The sequence below is a fragment of the Sorex fumeus genome, unplaced genomic scaffold, assembly GCF_029834395.1.
Source record: "Sorex fumeus unplaced genomic scaffold, SorFum_2.1 ptg000122l, whole genome shotgun sequence".
NCBI classification, from domain to species: domain Eukaryota; kingdom Metazoa; phylum Chordata; class Mammalia; order Eulipotyphla; family Soricidae; genus Sorex; species Sorex fumeus.
Genome location: NW_026606179.1, coordinates 50,475,273 through 50,493,599, shown reverse-complemented (window position 1 = coordinate 50,493,599; position 18,327 = coordinate 50,475,273). Strand labels below are relative to the sequence as shown.

At 55.3% G+C, this 18,327-nt stretch overlaps 1 protein-coding gene across 1 annotated transcript in view; it reads right to left on the bottom strand.

Moving 5' to 3' along the window:
* Nucleotides 1-15,639, bottom strand: part of CDH3 (cadherin 3) — a 35,448-nt gene extending 19,809 nt beyond the window's left edge. The window contains 3 exon segments of the mRNA XM_056136133.1: nt 14,005-14,110; nt 14,216-14,487; nt 15,570-15,639. Coding sequence (XP_055992108.1) covers nt 14,005-14,110; nt 14,216-14,487; nt 15,570-15,639 — 448 coding nt within the window.
* Between the last annotated feature and the right edge of the window lie 2,688 nt (nt 15,640-18,327).

Sequence of the window (18,327 nt, the reverse complement as noted above, 5' to 3'; positions counted from 1 at the left end):
GGGGGGCTATGCCTAGCAGCGCTCAGCGCTTACTCCTGGCTCTGCACTCAGGGATTGCTCCTGGAGGGGCTTGGGGGACCATATGAGGTAGTGGGAATCGAACCCAGGTCAGCTGTGTGCAAGACAAATGCCCTACCTGCTATACTATCGCTCTGCCCCTTTCCCTTTTTTTTCTCTTTCTCCTTTCTTTCTGGCTCAAATGAGGGGAGACAGAGAGAGAGAGAGAGAGAGAGAGAGAGAGAGAGAGAGAGAGAGAGAGAGAGAGTGAGTTAGGTTGTGTGATACTAGGGGATCAACCTAGTATCTCCACCTCACCAGCAAAATAGTCACTTTATCACTGAGCTACATCCTTGGCCCACTTTGTTATTGTTGTGGGGTTCATTTCTGGCAGTATTAGGGGTCCAGCAGAGCTGGGGGGGGTATGGATACAGTGTCAGCAGTCAAACCCAGGGTCTCACGCATGCCAAATGGTTCTACCACCTGAGTCACACATCTCTGACCCATTTTTATTACACACACATGTAAATATATATACATACATACATACACACATACACACACACACACACACGCACTTGATCACTGAACTACATCCAGTCCTTGCCTGCTTTCAGGTCATAATTACCTGATACCCCCCAAACTCCCAAGGTAACGTCCTTGAAGGTCAAGAGTTTTCCTTCTCAGCCATGATAAGGAGATGCTGTGTCTTCCTGATGTTCAACCTTACTTGATGTTCTAGCAAAATAAAGCCACCCATCTGTTTGGGACATAATATCCTTCAAATGATCAATCTTGGCTGATTTTCCTGCTGATCTTTGTGCATTTGAGGGGGAAAGTACTGTCAGTTGGAAAGTGTTGTGGCCAAAAGGCAGCTTTTTCAGGAAGGGGGAAGTCTCGTGTGGCTTGTTTTAGGGACTCATCTAGGTCCCAGAGCAAACCAACCTTCTCGCTATCCTCTAGCCATCACTGCTTTGGGTTAAGAAATTGGGCTAAGGATGAGTGTGAAGCCCGTGGAAGTGGCTTGAAAGAAGATCCTGACATTTATCTTAGTAAAACTATGAAGATGAAGCTCCCTTTCCAGCTAATGGGCAGCAGATGGAATACTTGGGAAACATCCCAACTGACATCCCACCTTCTGCAATTAAGAAGCCTTCAACAAGCCCCTTCATCCAGAAATCATGCCAGAAATCATCTCGAATGTGACCGAACTACTGTATCTGCAGGAATGGTCTGCAGCTCTGTCTTCCGACTTTAGGATTATTACTTTAAAAAAAAATCTCAAAACAACAAAATACTTTCAACAAAATAATTATGTATGCTACCATCTCTCAAATGTCTATCTTTAGCCTTAAATGTTGCAAAGGAAAATTAACAAAGGAGAAATTGTGCCCTCCTGGGGGGCAGAGAGAACAGGTCGCAAAACAGCCATTTATAGTTTATGAGCCCGACAATTATAACATAAAATATTAATCTTATATTTGTTAGAAGAGTGAGAGATGGATGGAGCCCTGCCTTAGCACTGGGAAGACAACCAACTCTCCACAAAACCAACGACCTTCCAGGCAAAATGAACCCCCAACCAAGGGGCAGGTAAGCAGACCGGATGTGGTAAGGTTGAAGGGGCGGGGCCTGATGGGATGCAACGGGCGGGGCTTCGAGCCCTTTGATTGGCTCCAGAACCGCCCCTTGGCATGCATATAGTACTCCAGCTGCAGCCACTGTGCCAGGCTTTCCTTCCTTAAAGCTGAGCCCCAAGCAAGTACCCCCACCACCGAGGAGGCTTTCCACTGTGTTCGGGGGACCCACGAGTCCAGTACTGAGCCAGGTCTGCAGCATTTAGCAGTAAGGGAGTCTCCGGGTAACCAGTGCAGCAGGGAGTTTGCAAAGCAACTGGGGGATATCAGGAGCCTGGCCCTTAAAGGCAGAGGGGCTGCCAAAGGCATTTGAGAACCTCCAGATGGAGGCCTTCGGGACCCTCCAAAGTGGAAGAGAAGGCAGGACAGCTAGGGAAGCAGGGCCAGAAGCAGGGCCATGCTACAGCGAAACACTGGGACTCCCAGCCCCATCGCTCGGATCAACCTTTGACAAAGGCTTGGTTAGGGAAACACATCTCAGAAGTTACTGACAATGTTCCTTTAAAACAACTAAAGTCCTTTACGCTTTAGGACTGTTGGACTTGTGTTTTGCTTGTAAACATTTTTGACTTGTGGACTGAATAAATGTGATTTCCCCCCACTCTGAGTACAAAAGTTTTATGATAACCCATGCTACTGAAGAGAAACTCAAGTGTGTGTATGTACATACTACAAATTATATATATAAAATTTAAATACACACACACACACATCTATAACCCTGATCCCGGCCTAGTGGTAAGCCCTGAGCACCACTGGGTATGGCCCCAAAACAACAATATCAACCAGTGGGATATGGGTTAGAGAGATAGTGATTGAGGCCTTCCACATTGACTCAGGTTTGAAACCCAGGTACTGCATACGGTCCCCAAAGCATCGCCAGGAGTCACTCCTGAGCACAAAGCCAAGAATAGCCCTAAGCACCATGGGGTGTGGCCCTCAAACTTCCCCCAAGTAAAAATTCTGTTTGTTTTCGGGTCAACCCAGCTGCACTCAGGGCTTACTCCTGGCTCTGCACTCAGGAATCACTCGGTGGTGCTGGGGGACCATATGGGATGGCAGGGATAAAAGGGCTGGAGCCCTGTACTTATTGCTGTGGCCCCTAAAATTTTTTTTAAAGGGGGGGACAGGTCCATTATGTGAAGCTTCAAGTTCCACTGCCTCAAGTTCCAGTATTACTTGCCTTGCACGCAGCCAACACGGCCAAACCCAGTTCGACTCCTCCGCCCCTCTCAGAGAGCCTGTCAACCTACCGAGAGTATCTCACCCGCACGGCAAAGCCTGGCAAGCTACCTGTGACGTATTCGATATGCCAAACACAGTAACAAGTCTCACAATGTTACTGGGCTCGCTAGAGCAACAGGAGGACAGGGACAGTGACAGACCATTATGTGGTGAAAATGGTTTCGGGGTTCCTTCCCTACCCCTATGATCCCCAGAGAAACCCAGGCTGGGCTACAGTCCATCCCCAGCACTCAGGGGTTTGGGAACAGGGCTGACCCCAGCTTGGCTGCAGGAGTGCTGGTGGCCTCAGTGACTCCCATCCCCTGGACTGGAAAAGTACCGAGCAGAGAGCACCGTGATCACCCCGGGCCCGGGAGACAGCAGCCGAGGGCCCCGGCTAAGATGGGAGACAGCAGCCGAGGGGCCCAGCTAAGAGAGCTGCATGCGGTTGGCACCTCAGAGTGGGGCAAGGCCCTCTGTCTTTTGACTGCTCGGGAGGATAAACGGAAGCCGGGATCCACTTCCATTCTCCAGAATGGGCACACACATATCTCCAGGCGTGGGTGGGGACCAAACAGGAAATGCTGTGCTTTTAAAAGCACAATAAAGAATTTTAAGACGCAAAAATCAGAGAGATAGCTCAAAGGGCCGGAGCACATTATGAGAAGCAGCCTGGGTTCAGTCCCCCACAATGCGTGGTTCCCTGAACACTATGGGGAGCCAGTGCCAGCACTGCAGGGTGTGGCCCCAAACTACCCCCCCCCCCCACACACACACACACTCACACGCATGCACACAGAGGAACAGGGGAGCAGGAAGGTGCAAGTAATCGAGAATCCTGAAGGAGGCGTTAAGCTAAAAGTGGACCAAGGCCAGGCACAACTCCCTACCGCACAGCCCCCGCCCCCATCAACAGGTACAGTCCTGGACACCCCGGCACTGCCATGAATGGTCTGGTGGTCCCGGTACCAGAGGGCCCTCACACTGAACCATTGGCCCAGTTGACTGAGAATTGCTGGGAGTGGTCCTGGGGTCCCCTTGACCACCACCTGGAACTCCCCCCCAAAAAGAGAAGAAAATAGCAGGTCTTAAAGCCCATGCATGCAGCCGACCCAGGTTCAGTCTGCGGCATTTGATATGGTCCCCTGAGCACCTCCAGGAATAATTTCTGAGTGCAGAGTCAGGAGTAAGCCCTGAACACCACTGGGTGTGGCCCTGTCTACACCAGAAAAAGACTATGTTCCAGTTTTCTTTTCACTGTATCCTAGTACTTAGTACTGCTCAGAGTAGGAGGCAGATGTTCAATAACTGAATAGATAAACAAAAACTCCTTTAACCTAAAGTTTCCTTCTAAGAAATTCTTCCTTATTTTCCTTTGTGTTTTGGGCCATATTCAATGGCACTCAGGGGCTAGCCCTGGCTCTGTGCTTGAGGGACCAGGCAGTTATTTATATTTAAAATGTTTAAAAGATTTTTTGCTTTTTTGGACCACATGCAGCAGTGCTCAGGGATTACTCCTGGCTCTGCACTCAGGGATCACTCCTGGCAGTTCTCAGAGGACCATATGGGATGCCGGGGATGAAACCCAGGTCGGCTGTGTGCATGGCAAGTGTCCTACCCACAACACTATCTGTCCGGCCTGGGACCAGACAGTTTTAAGGATCAAACCCAGGCCGCCCACACGCAAAGCATGCGTGTGGCCTGTTGACCTATCCCTCCAGCCCAAGGAATGATTTCTAAAAAAGTCATGTACATAACTTAGTCCAGCTTTAATAATGCTGCGATTATTCCCACCACTAACATCTAACATGCTTTTTTTCTTTTGATGTTGGGGATGGAACCCAGAGCCTCATACATTTAAAGGAGGCATTTTCTCTCTGAGCTAAGCCCCAATGTTACACGCCTTTTTCACACACTAAGTCATTTAACCCTCATTGTAACCTAATGCGACCGTGTTATTCCTTTTTCACAGTTGAGGAAACTAAGGTACAGAGATAAGTAACTCACCCAGGATCCCACAGGAGAACAGACTGGGCCAGAAATGTGCTCTGAGAGAATCACCGGCTCAGCACTAAAGACACTGTAAGGCGTATTTTATGCAAGCAATTGTATAGGCTTGAAACGGTGCCATAAATATTACAATTTCTCATTCACTTTGCATGTAATGAAGAAACGCAAATCCAAGTTCAAAGTATCAAAGCCCCACCACTTCCACAAACCGGAGAGACCAGTGAATTATAAGCTTCCCCCCAGCTCTCTTGTCAACATTTTTACATTTCACATATGTTCACATATGAACATAAGGAATGAATCATGGCAGTTAGGAATTATTTTGAGGTTTCTCAAGAACGTATCCTTTACATCAATGCAACCGCGCTGTACAATGATGTTTACTGTAGCAGTATTTGGTTTAAAAAAGAAATGCAAAATCCCTTTTGGGGGAAAAAGCTCAGAAACGTGTCCTCTTTAAGAATGGAAAAAACACTTTTCAGCAAAATACTCATTAACTAGGTTTTGAAATCAGAAGAAAACTCTGTGAATGCACTTCTGCTTTGACTGAATGCCACATTCTCAGGTTCACCCCAGGGAAATAGTGTTACAGCTAGTAAACTTGAGTTATGACTTGAAAGAAACGTTTCTGATATCAGGGATTAAACACAGGCTTCATGCACGAGGCATGTGCTTTACCGCGGAGCCGCATTCCCAGCCCTGGAACTTTTTGGGCTATGTTTCAACGTGCGGCACCGTGATTTACGGTAGTATTAATGACGGGGTTTCACGTGTACAACCTTTCAACACTACACCCTCCCGCTCCCCTCCACCACTGTCCGAGGGGCCCCTCCAAACCACTCCCACCCCCAGCCCTGAATTTTTTTCAATTTGCTTATGTTTGGTGACTCAAATGCTCCTTTTGCTTTGTTTCTGGGCCACACCCAGCTGTGCTCAGAGATCACTCCTGGAGAGGTCCGGGAGACCATAGAGGCACCAAGGATCGTCCGTTTTGGCCACGCGCAAGGCAAGCGCCCTACCCGCTGCATTACTTCTCCAGCCCTAACTGGAGCAAGACGGTTTGGAATGAGTTTGGGGTTATGCTGTGGCTTGGGTAAGGGTTTAAATTCAGGCTCCTCCCCTGTGAAATGAGAATACTATGAACCACTGAAGAGGGACAGGATGAGATGGGGGCATCAGTTCCCAGCCAGGAACACTGTCCAGAGTGTTCATACATCCTCCCCATGTCCTGGGTCTCCCTCCCTTCACCCCCACATCCCGGAGGTGTGCAGTAGGCTTGGGGCATGCCTCCAGATGTGTGGGCATAGGGGTGACACACCCGTGATGGAGGAGTGTCCTGTGTGTGGCTGGAGCCAGCAGGTTGGAAAAGACACAAAGCGATGAATACAAGCACCCACCCCCGAATAGAAGGGAGGGGGGCTTTATTCCAAGGTGTTCTGTTTTTGTTTTTTGTATATTTTGTTTCCTCAGCCACACCCAGCAATACTCAGGGCTTACTCCCGGCTCTGCACTCAGGGATCACTCCTGGCAGGACTCAGGGACCCTATGGGTTGCCAGGGATCGAACCCAGGTAGGCCACATGCAAGGCAAGTGCCTTACCCCCCGCACTATTGCTCCAGTCCCTTTATTCCCCGTTTGGTGATGCTTTTGTGACCAGAAATATATAAGACACTTAACTCTGTTATATATGCCTCTGGTCAGGTCGGTTTCATTCTAAGCCACGTTGCTGAGACATTAAATGAGAATTTACTGATTTTTAAATGAGAATTCACTGCTTTCACGTAGCAGTAAATCTCCAGCCAACACACTTAACCCTACACAAACGACATAGCTCCTCTCCAGGTAGAAATAACATAGCCTAAGAGCCATAGTGTGTGGGGGGTGGGGGGTGGGGGGTGGGGGGTAACAAATCCGAAGCTCCCTCAACCATTGGGATCATCGGCCAGGTTTGCACAGGACCAGCCCGGAGGCCAAGGTCGTATACAAGCTCCAATGCACTGATCATGGCATCCCAGCCGGGAATGCAGAATTCTGGAAGCAGAGAGCCCACAAAAGACAAGAACACAGCAGGTCCTGAAGCCCTGGTGGGAAGCGCTGGCCGTGGCTGACTCCACGGGGAGAAGGCGGGGTGCGGGCTGGGGTCTTGTCCTGGCTTGTGTGTGGAAAGCCCGCAAGAGCCTCTTTTCTCCCTGCCTGAAGCTACAACAAGACGGGGCTCGTCGGAGAAGGCAGCCAGCCTCGGCAATCACCCAGGATGGGGGCCAGCCCCCCACTGACCAGGCGGCAGCCCACCCTGTCTCGGCTCCAGGACTGAGGAAACACTCAGCATGGCAGGACACTGGGACCTGGAGGCCTAAGGGCAGGGACCAGGGCCATTTGCACCGCGACACATGGCGGGGGACATGAGAAGCCTGTGGCAGGACCATTCTCACCGCCCAGGCAGGGTGAGCCTGAGGAACTGAGAATGGGCCAGACGTGTGCGGGAGGCCCTGCATGGTCCCCAAGCAGCCCTAGAGCACGGCCAAGGATAAATCTACCATCACTAAATTGGGGGGAGAAATAGCACTGCACTCGAGCATAATTCAGGGTGGGGCGCCCCGCCTACTCCCAGTCAGCCTGCAGCGGGCCTGGGGGTGGGGGCAGCTGGAGGGGGTTATGCGATAGAGGCCAAAGACCACCCCCAACCTTAACCCTTGCGGGGGGGGGTCAGTCCTGGGAGAGAATAGCTCTCACTCGGGATACTCAGAGAAGCTCTCCAGGGGCCAGTGCCCACCAACACCTGAGTTCCACCCAGCTCAAGAGGTCACGGGGGGGGGGGTCAGCTCAGGAGGTCACGGGGGGGGGCGGGGGGGCGTCCTGGCCCAGCAGGAGGTATTTGGGGTCCCCCAAGCACACAGCAGCCCCTGTGGGTCCTGTTCGGGATTACGGGCACTATAGGCCTGGCAGGGCTCCTGTCAGCCTGACTCAGGCATGGCCAGGGCCCCCAGAAGCTCAGAGCAAGGTGGGAGCAGAGGGCAGGGCGGGCAAAAGCAGATTCTTCAGGGAGACGCTATCAGGCCTGGGATCTGAGCCCTCCCTCGCCTGCATCCTAGAGGCCTGGGGGGTCCTGCATGTAAGCTCCCGGGCCCCTGCCCCCACGCCAACTCCCAGTGATTAGCAGAGGTCTGTGGAGGGAACAGGAATCCGGGGTCAGGCTCTGGGGGCAGAAGTTAACCCTTTCCAGCCCTCGGACTCACTCACCGAACACCCACAAACCCTAAGGCTTCTGTCAGCGGATCAACCGCCTCGGCGTCCCACCCAGCCACCCGGACAACTAACCACGGGCTTCTGGGTGCTCATGGTCATGTTCACCCAGCAAGCCCTCAGTAAATGGCACTGGGCTGTGTGGTTTGAACGTCCATCCGTGCCAGTCCTGCGCCTGCACTGGCAAAGCCAGCTAACTAAACGGAAGAGGGTGAAAATTCAGCATAGGCTGACAACACCCGCCAGGGCTTGCGGCAACCCAGGAAGGGGGGACTGAGAGGTATATGGGGGCTGGGGCTTAAGTGGGAGAGCACAGGTGTAAGACCCTGGGCTCAACCCCATGCAGGAGAGCACTTCCCCAACCCCCAGAATCTCCTGGTGTGATCCCACTATAATAAGCAGCTACGGAAAAAACAAACACTGATTTGTCCAGGGACTGTACACTGACCTGCAGTGGACCTGGGACCGATTCTCAGGACCACTGGTCCTTCGAGTCCTGCCAAGAATGATTCCAGAACCAGGAGTAAGCCCTGTGTACCATCAGGTGTGGTTAAAAAAAATAATAATAATGAAAACAACTTATCTGTCTGGCCCCTCCACCAGCTGCAAAGTGGCTCCTTCCCTGAGCCTGGGTTTTGTCACCGATGTATTCCCGGTCCCTAGGACAGTACCCAACCCTGAATACAGTGTACCAGAGGTCGGAGCTTGCTGCCTGAGCTGCACACGGTGTGGCCTTGCTCTCAGGCTCGGCACTGAGACGCTGAGGAGCACGCGCCTCTGGCACCGTGGCTGCACAGGTGGTGGCAGCGGCCTCCGATACCAACCAGGACCAAAATCTCCTTCCAGGAAAAAGTCCCCACCTTCAAAACCCAGGGTCCCCAGCGGTGGGGCAGAGTAACCAGCACTGACTGGCCTGAAGACAGAGGAAAATATTTCTCCACTCACCCAAGAGTCTCAGTACAGGGCCAGGGGAGAATCCAGAAGATTCCGCTAAACTTCAACACAGAGAAGGTAGCTTCTCGGTACCCGCCACAGTCCAGAGTAATCCACAGCAACCGGCAAACATACTCCCAGCCACGCACCTCATAGATCAGGGCGGAGACAACCACGTTCACAGCAGCCAACAAACGGAAACTCAAAACGCCTATCGACAGGAGGGTGGGTAATACCCTGCAATGGATACACACACACACTCACCCCCCCCCCCCCACACACACAAAGATTCCTCGACAGCTATACCCAGACACACAGAGATTCCTCAGTAGCTACAGCCACACACACAGACACACACAACACAAACAGATCCCTTGATGGCTACACCCAAACAAACAGACACACACACACAGATCCCTTGATGGCTACACCCACACCCACACAACACACACACACACAGATCCCCTGACGGCTACACTCAGAGGAGTAGGAACCTCACAGCACGGCTTTGGCAGCAGCTGAGAGATGTTCTTCCTCAGGGGGCTCCTTCCAGATGCCTCCATCTACCCCCAGGTGGGAGAGAGGGTTTCTGGGGCTGCCTAGGGAAGGGACATCTGCGGGCATGTGGAGCTTCAGCATGTGAAGCCCAGGGCGCTGTGACCTCATCCTGTCTCCACCTGCCCTTCCTGTCGCGGGTGTGTGGATGGATGTGTGTGGGTGTGTGGATGGACGCCCATCGCTGCCCATCGCCAACTAGGGCGGAGAGACCCTTCTCTAGCTCCTCCCCTGGTACTGAGAAGTAGCAGTCTCCTCCCCAGAGAGGAGGGAGCCTAGGAGCAGAGTGCCGTGCCAAGGGAGGAGTGTCGGGGCAGAGGGCTGAGGCCTGCCAACAGGGATGGACAAGGCTGCCATGGGCAGGAAGGCAGCGGGCACCTCCAAGCTCCAGTTCCCAAACAGCCACTGCCCGGCGGCAGTTCCATCAGGCACTGCAGGCCAGGAGGAGGGCGGGGCCTTCACTCCTGACTGCCCAGGAGCCTCACAGCAATTTATCACCACTGGGGGTGATAGGAACGGGCAGTTACCACTACTTGCTCTCGGGACAATCCTAGACATAAAAATTTAGATTAGGGGCCCAACCAATAGTACAGCAGGTGAGGCGCTTGCTTTGCACAAGCCTGACCCCCCAGATCTGATCCCTGGCACCCCATAAAGTCCACAAGCCTTACTAGGAGTGATCCCTGAGAAAGCCAGGAGTAAGCTTTAAGCACAGCTAAGTGTGGCCCAAGACCCTCAACTCCCCCCCCCAAAATTGATATTAGACCAAAAATTGCCCAAGGGCAAAGACTTCATTTTGGTCACTACTTCAGCTGCAGTTCTAGAACAATGCCCGATAGAGGCCAATGCAAATATGTGTTTACTGATAAAAGGGGGCTTTTTTTTTTTTTGTGGTGCCAGGGATGGACCCCAGGACCTCACACATGTAAGGCAAGTGAGCTACGGATGAGCTACATCCCTGCTCCCAGGGCCTCCAAAATTACAGGTAATTTTTACACAAGTTAAAATTGGCAAAACTGTCTTGAAGTTACCTCACCCTGAGTCCTCACTGAACTTTGAAGTTTCCTCCCAAAGCTAATGAGGGCTGGCTTTCATCTCAGCTCAGTGCCGGGTGACTGAGCCTCCACGAGGGCCCTAATGGAGGGCCAGAATGGTTTTACTGTAGGCTCCCTGCATTCAGGAGGTCTGGGCCCCCCACCGCACCAAGCCCGTGCAAGTCCCCTCCTCCCACTTCTCAGGGGCAAGTGGGGTCCCCCAACAGTGGCGAGGCTCTTCCCTGGCCTCCTCCACAATGATGATTCACTCTCCATCTCCCTGAGCCCATCATTAGGACACGGACTATACCCATATCTTCTGGATGCGTTTCTGAAAAAGGAAAGGAACCAGCGGCTAACTGCTCCGGGGCTAGGAAGCTGTTACTGGTGGCCGGGGGGATTCAGTGTCCCCCACCTTCCATCTCATTCTCCCCGCCTCCCATTTCCTGGAAGTAAAAACTACCAGGCAGGGAACTGGCAGTTGGAAACTGCCCTTGGGGGCCCAACGGGACACTCCTTCGAGGACTGCATGAAACCAGCTCTGTGTTTCATCACCTGCCAGGTGGCAGAACCTCCCAGGGTGGCTGTGATGGACCAGGCGCTGGGCTGATACCCAGAGGGAAAAGTCTGGTCTGTGACTCTGAGAGCAGTACTGGGGCCTTTGAGTGGAGGGAAGGGAATCTTTTAAGCTCTTCCTCTGTTGCTCCACCTTTCCAACCCCCAGCAGGGCTGGGTTAGAGGGTTTCTGAAGTCCCAACTAGGAGATTAAGAGCTCAAGTTGTTTTAATATTTACCTTCCCAGCTTCAAGAGAATGTCAGGAGGATAAAGCAAGCTCAGAGCTGTGGCAGGGCTTTGAAGAGGAAAGTGCACATACAAACAAGGTATTAATTATATCAGATAATTTCCTTGAGCTCAGCTTCACAGACACCTGTGATATTCATAACCCGGGGGGCCAACAGGGCCGGCTCCTCTTTTGCAATATGGAAAGTGTTGTCTGCTTGGCCAAACTTGCGAGTGCACATGTACCCTCAGGATAACCCTTTCAACATGCCGGACCCATGCTGGGTGCTGAGGAGAGATGAGAGCTGGGATGGAGGGAGGAAGATGTTGGGGCTCGCTGAGGATTAAGGAAAGCAATGCCAGAATTTGGGGTGCGGTGGGGCAACTTATTGGAACCAACTGGCTCCAGAAACCTTTTTTTTTGCTTTTTGGGTCACACCCAGCAATGCTCAGGGGTTACTCCCGGCTGTGCACTTAGGAATTACTCCTGGCGGTGCCCGGGGGACCATATGGGATGCCGGGGATTGAACATGGGTCTGCCGCATACAAGGCAAACACCCTACCCTCTGTACTATCGCTCCAGCCCCTGGGTCCAGAAACTTGCACTTTTTTTGTTTTTTTTTTTATTTTGCGCCACACAGCCTGATTCTCAATTCTGGCTTTGCGCTCAGGGATCTTTTCTGGCAGGGCCTCAGGGGACCATAAAGGGTGTCAGTGATCAAACCTGTGCAAGGCCAGCGCCCTCCCCTCTGTACCACCATCACACAGGCCCCCCTTGCACTCAGTTTAAAGAGAAGCCTGAAGCCTCCTTCAGAGATTCTGCTCTGCGCTGCCCTCCTGCCCATCATGTGGCCAGGAAGCCGCAGGCTGGCCAGGCACTTCAGCCCACCCTCAGCTCGACAATCCAGGTGGGCCGCTGGCATGAACCCACCCTTTCAGCAGCGTAAACCAGACACATCTGAGAGAGAGCAGAATTCTCTCAGAAAGCCTTGAAATGCCTTCCTGACGTCACCAGGAAGCACTTGCCAACCGGACCGTGAAAACGAAAAAACCTGATCCCCGAGTCCCCTCAACCACCTCAGTTCCATTTCGTGACAGTTAATCTGCCACTGCCCAGGGGGAAGATAAGTCAGAGGCTGCCCCGAGAGTGCATGGGGGGAACTTGACAGTGAGATGCGAGGGGTCTTGCTCTGGCAGGGGTTGGCTCAGCAATAAAGCTTCCTCGGGGAGCCGGAATTGAATTTGGGGCCTTGCCCAAGTTAACATTTTTACAGGTTGGCTGAGTTTCAGTTCGTTAGCCAGTCAGTAATAAACCCCTGTGCAGGAATTTCAAATTTATGAGGCATGGCCTCTTAATGCCTCTCCCCGGCTCCCTGCAGCCAAGAGTTTAAGGAGCTCAGCCTAGCCTGGGTGTTAATTGTTTTTGTCAACCTGCAGAGTATTTAGGAAAGGAAGAGGAAGAAGGGGGGGGGGGGGGGGGAAAGGCCTCCACACACTCAAAGGCCCCCCCAATAGGCTTTGGGAGAAACAAAGGTGGGGTGTTCAGTCCCCAAGGTGGGCGCTGACACACTCAGGCAGGGGAATTATATCTGGTGCGGGGTGGGCTGTTGGAGCATCAGAAAATGCTGGCAAAGCCTCATTTGTCCTGAAAGCCAGGTCCACCGAGCCACGCACGCACACCTCACACCGGGCTCCAGTTAAGAAAACCCAGTAAGGCCCAAGAAGAGATGGTAGGGTGGGCCCTGCACCCCTGCTCTCCCAACCAGAATTCAGCCCTGGTACCTCATCTGGTCTCCCAAGCAGAGAACCAGGAGTGATCCCTGAGCAAGCCGGATGTGTCCCCCAAATAAAATACAAACACTGGCTTGAGGTGATCTCCCCCCAAGTCCTTGCAAGGAGGGAAAGGGCCCCTAAGAGCTCCTTGATCTCAGAACATAAAGATTCTCCGCACATAAAGAGTCACCACCGTGCTCAAGGGGGCAAATACTTGGGAAGACCAAGACCAGAAATGCGCCTGGCCTCCACCCGGTGCACCCCCTTCCGCAGGCACCCTAACATTCCGGCTCCAAGGCGCGGGGCGTGCAGCGGCGGGGAGGCGGCCTGGGGGTGTGTGTGGGGGGCGTCCCGCGTGCGTGATGGCCGCAGCCCAGGTGTGCCCGGCCCGGCTTTGGGACGGCGGCACTCCGGGAAGGGCAGGGTTAAGAGTGCATTCCAGCTGCCGGGGGAGGAGGGGGGCGGCGGGGGAGCGCCGCGCGAAGAAGAGAAACAGACCTGGTCTGTCTGTCGGAGACACAAAGCCCCGTGGACAAAGGGGCCCGAGAGGGGCGAGGGGGCCGCCGGGGGGCTCGGCGCATCCCCACACCTGCGCGGGGAGTGGGGGAGGAGGGAGGGCGGCGCATTCCGCCGCGGGGGCGAACTTCCCACGTCCAGGCCGGCGGGGCAGCTCCGCGGAGGGGCCCCTTCCAAGGATCGCCGCCCGGTCCCTGCCCAGCCGGGATGCACCCCCCCCACGCCAGCCCCCCACGCGCAGACCACGTGCGCTCCTCCCTGCCCGGCCCGGCGCCCCGGTCCCGGGGGGGTGGGGTCTCACCGTGCCCCCGCGCCTGGAGGGGGTCCAGCTCCGCGCCTGCCGCCGGCAAGGTCACTTCGGCCTCGGCAAAGGCCGCCCGGCGGGGCGGCCAGCAAACCTGCTGCGCCTGCGGGGAGAGGGGCAGAGGAGGGTCGGGGTCACGGCGGGGTCCGGCTTGCACCCCCTCTCCGGGCGCGTGGCACCCCCCGGGAGCGAGCGGGCGGCGGCGTACCTGCAGCAGGAGGAAGAGGCGGGCGAGGAGGGACGCGAGAGGCACGTTCGCGGGGAGCCCCATGGCCGGAGACAGCGGTGGCGGCGGCCGCGACGGCGCGCCAGGCTCGCGGGGCCCTCGGAGCGCGAGTGAGCAGCGCGACTCGCGGCCGCCCGCGCGGGTCCAGGTGAGCGCAGGTGCGCGCTGATTGGCCCGCGCCGCCAGGCCACGCCCCCTCGCAGGTGGGGCCGCGGCGGGCGGGGCCGGGCCCGCTGGGCACCGCTCCGGGGTTTCTGCGGCGGCCGGGGGCTGAGACCCCAGGCCCGGACTCGCGGGTTCGAGGGTTCCGAGGAGGGAGCATCAACACCATCCCCCGCCCAAACCCCGCCCCACGCCCTCAGCCCGCGCAGCCCTCGAGGAAAAAGGTTCCCGTGCCTGGCGGTTACCGCGGACAATGGGGAGCCGCGTGTGCGCCCCGCTGGACGCAGGGGTTCGTGCTGTCCCCGAGGCACGCAAAGTTTGGACTGGGGCCACCGTAGGGACCTCCCTCCTCCCACGCCAACCCTCTCTGGGGCTTCCAGGTAAAAGATCCAAACTGTCAGCTGCGTCCCCCGGGGAACTCGTTACTGTCTCTGCTACACCCGCGGCAGAACCGTAACTTCCCTCTTACACCCCAACCTAGAGAGGAGGGACGAGTTCCGAAGCCCGCTGGCGCCCAGGGGTGCGAGGGAAGGGGTGGGGTGGTCACCAGCCCCCAACGTCTCCAGCACGCCCCTCCCCGCCGCCAAGGAGAAATAATAAACGACTTCCCCACTTTACGAGGAAAGTCAATAAAGGAGGTTTGAGGCCGAATTGTGTGGGTGTGACAGCGCCGGCACACACGAGGGACCCCCACCCCCACCCCCGCGCGCCTCCTCACCCCCCTAGCCTTGCCTCTCCCTCCCTCTCCCAGAGCCGCCCTCAGGACCCCCGGAGCACGCCCGCCACTCTGCAGCTCAGATGCAGAGACCGGGGGAGTCTCCTATGGATGCTTCGGTCCCCGGGGCTAACCTGGTGCCCTGCGTCCTCCTGGCCACCCGCGCTTAAGCCAAGAGGAGGCCTGCTTGAGCCCTGCGGCTGTGGACATCCCCCCTCCAGTTGGGCACCCACTGGGTTTAACCCCGCTCCACCTCCCGCGCTGTGGCCTCACCCACCACCCCACCCCCAGCCCGGCCTCGGTTCTGCCTGCGTCAAAGCGGGCAGATCGAACATCTGCCTTCGCAGTGCGAGGACGAGCGAGGGGAACGCACACGGGCTGGCGCGAGGAAATCAGCACCGTGAACACGCTCGGGGCACTTCCTGGCACAGGGCGAGCTGCCCCCAGGCCATCCGGTACTATCTGGCTTGAGGATGCGGCTCATTTCGCCTCTGCCTCGCAAACTCTTTCCTCCGTGGAGCCCCGACATTCCGCAAGCGAGAGAAACCGAGGAAATGCTGGGATCTGTTCGCATCACGGTGGAGGGGCGAGCCAGCGATGGGCACCTGGTACGCCGGGCGCGCGGTCCCGGAGGTGGGCGCTTTGTGGCGCACAGGGAAAGCCCAAGGTGGCTTGGTGACCTCTGTGCCCCGCTGCGGCATCCCCGCACCCGCCGGGGGCAATCTGCGCGCCTCGGAGAGTTTAGACACCCGCTCCCGGGTGCACCGTGCGTGGCAGCGCAAGCCCCTGGCGGTGCCCGGTAGCCCCGCCTCTGCTCGCCTCTCCAGCTCCCCAGCGCCCGCTCGGAGCCAGATGAAGTCATTAAGGGGACAGTTAAACACCAACGAGCCTCGGGATCCAGGCTCTAATTAAGTAAACACCCGGCTGGAGGGCTGTGGAGCGCGCTCATTTCCGCCTCCTGGCTCTCGGCGTTCCCGCGCGGGCGGGGAGAGCAGAGAAACCGAGAGTCAGCTCTTCCGTCTGCGGCTTGGACCGCGCTAGCCGGCTTCTCCCCAGCTTCCCTGCTTGGTCGTTCATTCATTCGACAAATATTTGCTGTGGCCGTCCGCGGCCAAGCGCTGGAGATACAGCAGCAAACCAAAGACACATCTCTGGGCACCCTTAGATCTTCCATCCCAAAGTGGGGGGAGGGGGAGAAGGAGAGGAGGGCTGGAAGATAACCCTCTGTGATGACCCTCTGTGCTGTGTGGAAAAACAGAGGCAGAATGGGATGAGGCGATTCACCTGAACGAAGATTGGGTGGGAATTGCCAATCAAGTCTGATCCTGCTAATGTTTCCACCTGGGTCCTGGCAGGAGGCTGAATTCAGATTCTGGGGTTCAAGTCTTTTTTGGGGGGACACACCCAGCAGTGCTCAGGGCCTACTCCTGGCTTTGCCCTCAGGGATCATTCCTGGTGGGCTTGGGGGACCATATGGGATGCTGAGGATTGAACCCCGGTCAGCCACGTACAAGTCAGGCAAGCTCCCTGCTGTCTCCGGCCCCTCTGGGGTTCAAGTCTTTTTTTTTTCCTTTTTGGGATCACACCCGGCGAAGCACAGGGGTTACTCCTGGCTCTGCACTCAGGAATTACCCCTGGTGGTGCTCAGGGCACCATATGGGATGCTGGGAATCGAAACCAGGTCAGCCGCGTGCAAGGCAAACGCCCTACCCGCTGTGCTATTGCTCCAGCCCCTGGGGTTCAAGTCTTACTGGAGGGACTGGAGGAACAGGCAAGGCTCCAAACAGGGGTGCTGAGGCCTTGCGGGGGATCACCTACAGCAGAAAATACTAAGGACTGAAGGAAAAAAGATGTGAGAGAATGGTGTTTCCGGGAGTCAGGGAGTTGAGGGCCAGTCCAGAGAGAGCAGGACACCCCTCCCAGATGAAGCCTTGGTCTAAAAAGGGCCATGGGCAAGCCAGAACAGGGAGAGTTTGAGGGACAGATTCCAACCTCTCCCTTTGCCTTTCCTCTCCGAACAGAGCCTCCTAGATAGGACCCAGCAAAGCCCAGCAGCTGGGGTGTACTGGGGTCCTTTGCCTCAGGCACAGAGCAGGACAGAAAGTAGCTAACAAGGGGACTAGAGATCTGAACAAAACCTGGGAGGAATAAAGAAGCAAGTTAAGGCTTCAGATAAGAGGAGCCAGGCAGAGAAGCCTGGGCAAAGGCCCTGAGGCAGTGAGCTGCTGGGAACAGGAAACTGCAGTGGGCCTGGAGGAGAGTGAGCTAGTAGGAAATGAGTCAGTTGGGATGGGGAGCAGATCATGCCCAGCCCCAGAGGCCTGTAGCTTCTCTGTAAGGAGCTCTGTCTCCTGGTAGAAACTTACTGGCAGGCAGAGAAGGGAAGTTGGGAGTCCACCGGGGCAGATAGGTGGGAGTGGGCAGGTAAGCGGGATTCCAGGATTCTGTTAGTCATCCAGCCGGGACAGGCTTGGGTCAGCACTGTCATCATCATGGGGAGGGTGCAAAGGGATTTGACTGAAGACAGAAAACAGGTGAGACGCAAAACCCTGCAATGCATGCGCAGTCAGTGGGGAAGTGAACTGGTGCAGCCACTGTGAGGAGGGGCCTAAGATCATCTAACCTTGAATGGTCATTCCTGGGGAAATACCCCAAAGAACTGAGCGCAGACTCGATGGGATAGCCATATTCCTGTGCTCTAAGAGTATCTCGCTTGGCGGTCAAGAAGCAGAAGTGGGGTCCGGTAGGGCTGGAGGGATAGTATGGTGGGCAAGATGCTTCCCTTGCAGGCAATCAACCAGGGTTCAATCCCTGGCACCCCATATGGTCCCCCCAGCCCTCCAGGAGTAATTCCTGAGTACAGAGACAGAAACAAACCCCGAGTCCCGTTGGATGTGGAAAACAAAAATAAGGGTCAGACTGATAGTACAGTGGGAAGGGCGTTTCCCTTACCCAGAGCCAAGCTGGGTTTGATTCTTGATACCCTGTATAGTCCCCTTCAAGCCTGCCAGGAGGGACCCCTGAGCTCAGAGCCAGGAGTAAGCCCTGAGCACTGCCAGGTGTAGCCCCCAAAGCAAAATAAAACAAAAACAAAAAGAAGCAGAAGTGGCCTGGGTGTCCTTGGTGGATGAGAGGATAAAGTAAATGTTTTAATTGGTACAGACTCCTGGCTTTGCAAGCAGTAAAGAGGCCAGTGGCTGTACTTAATGCTGTACTT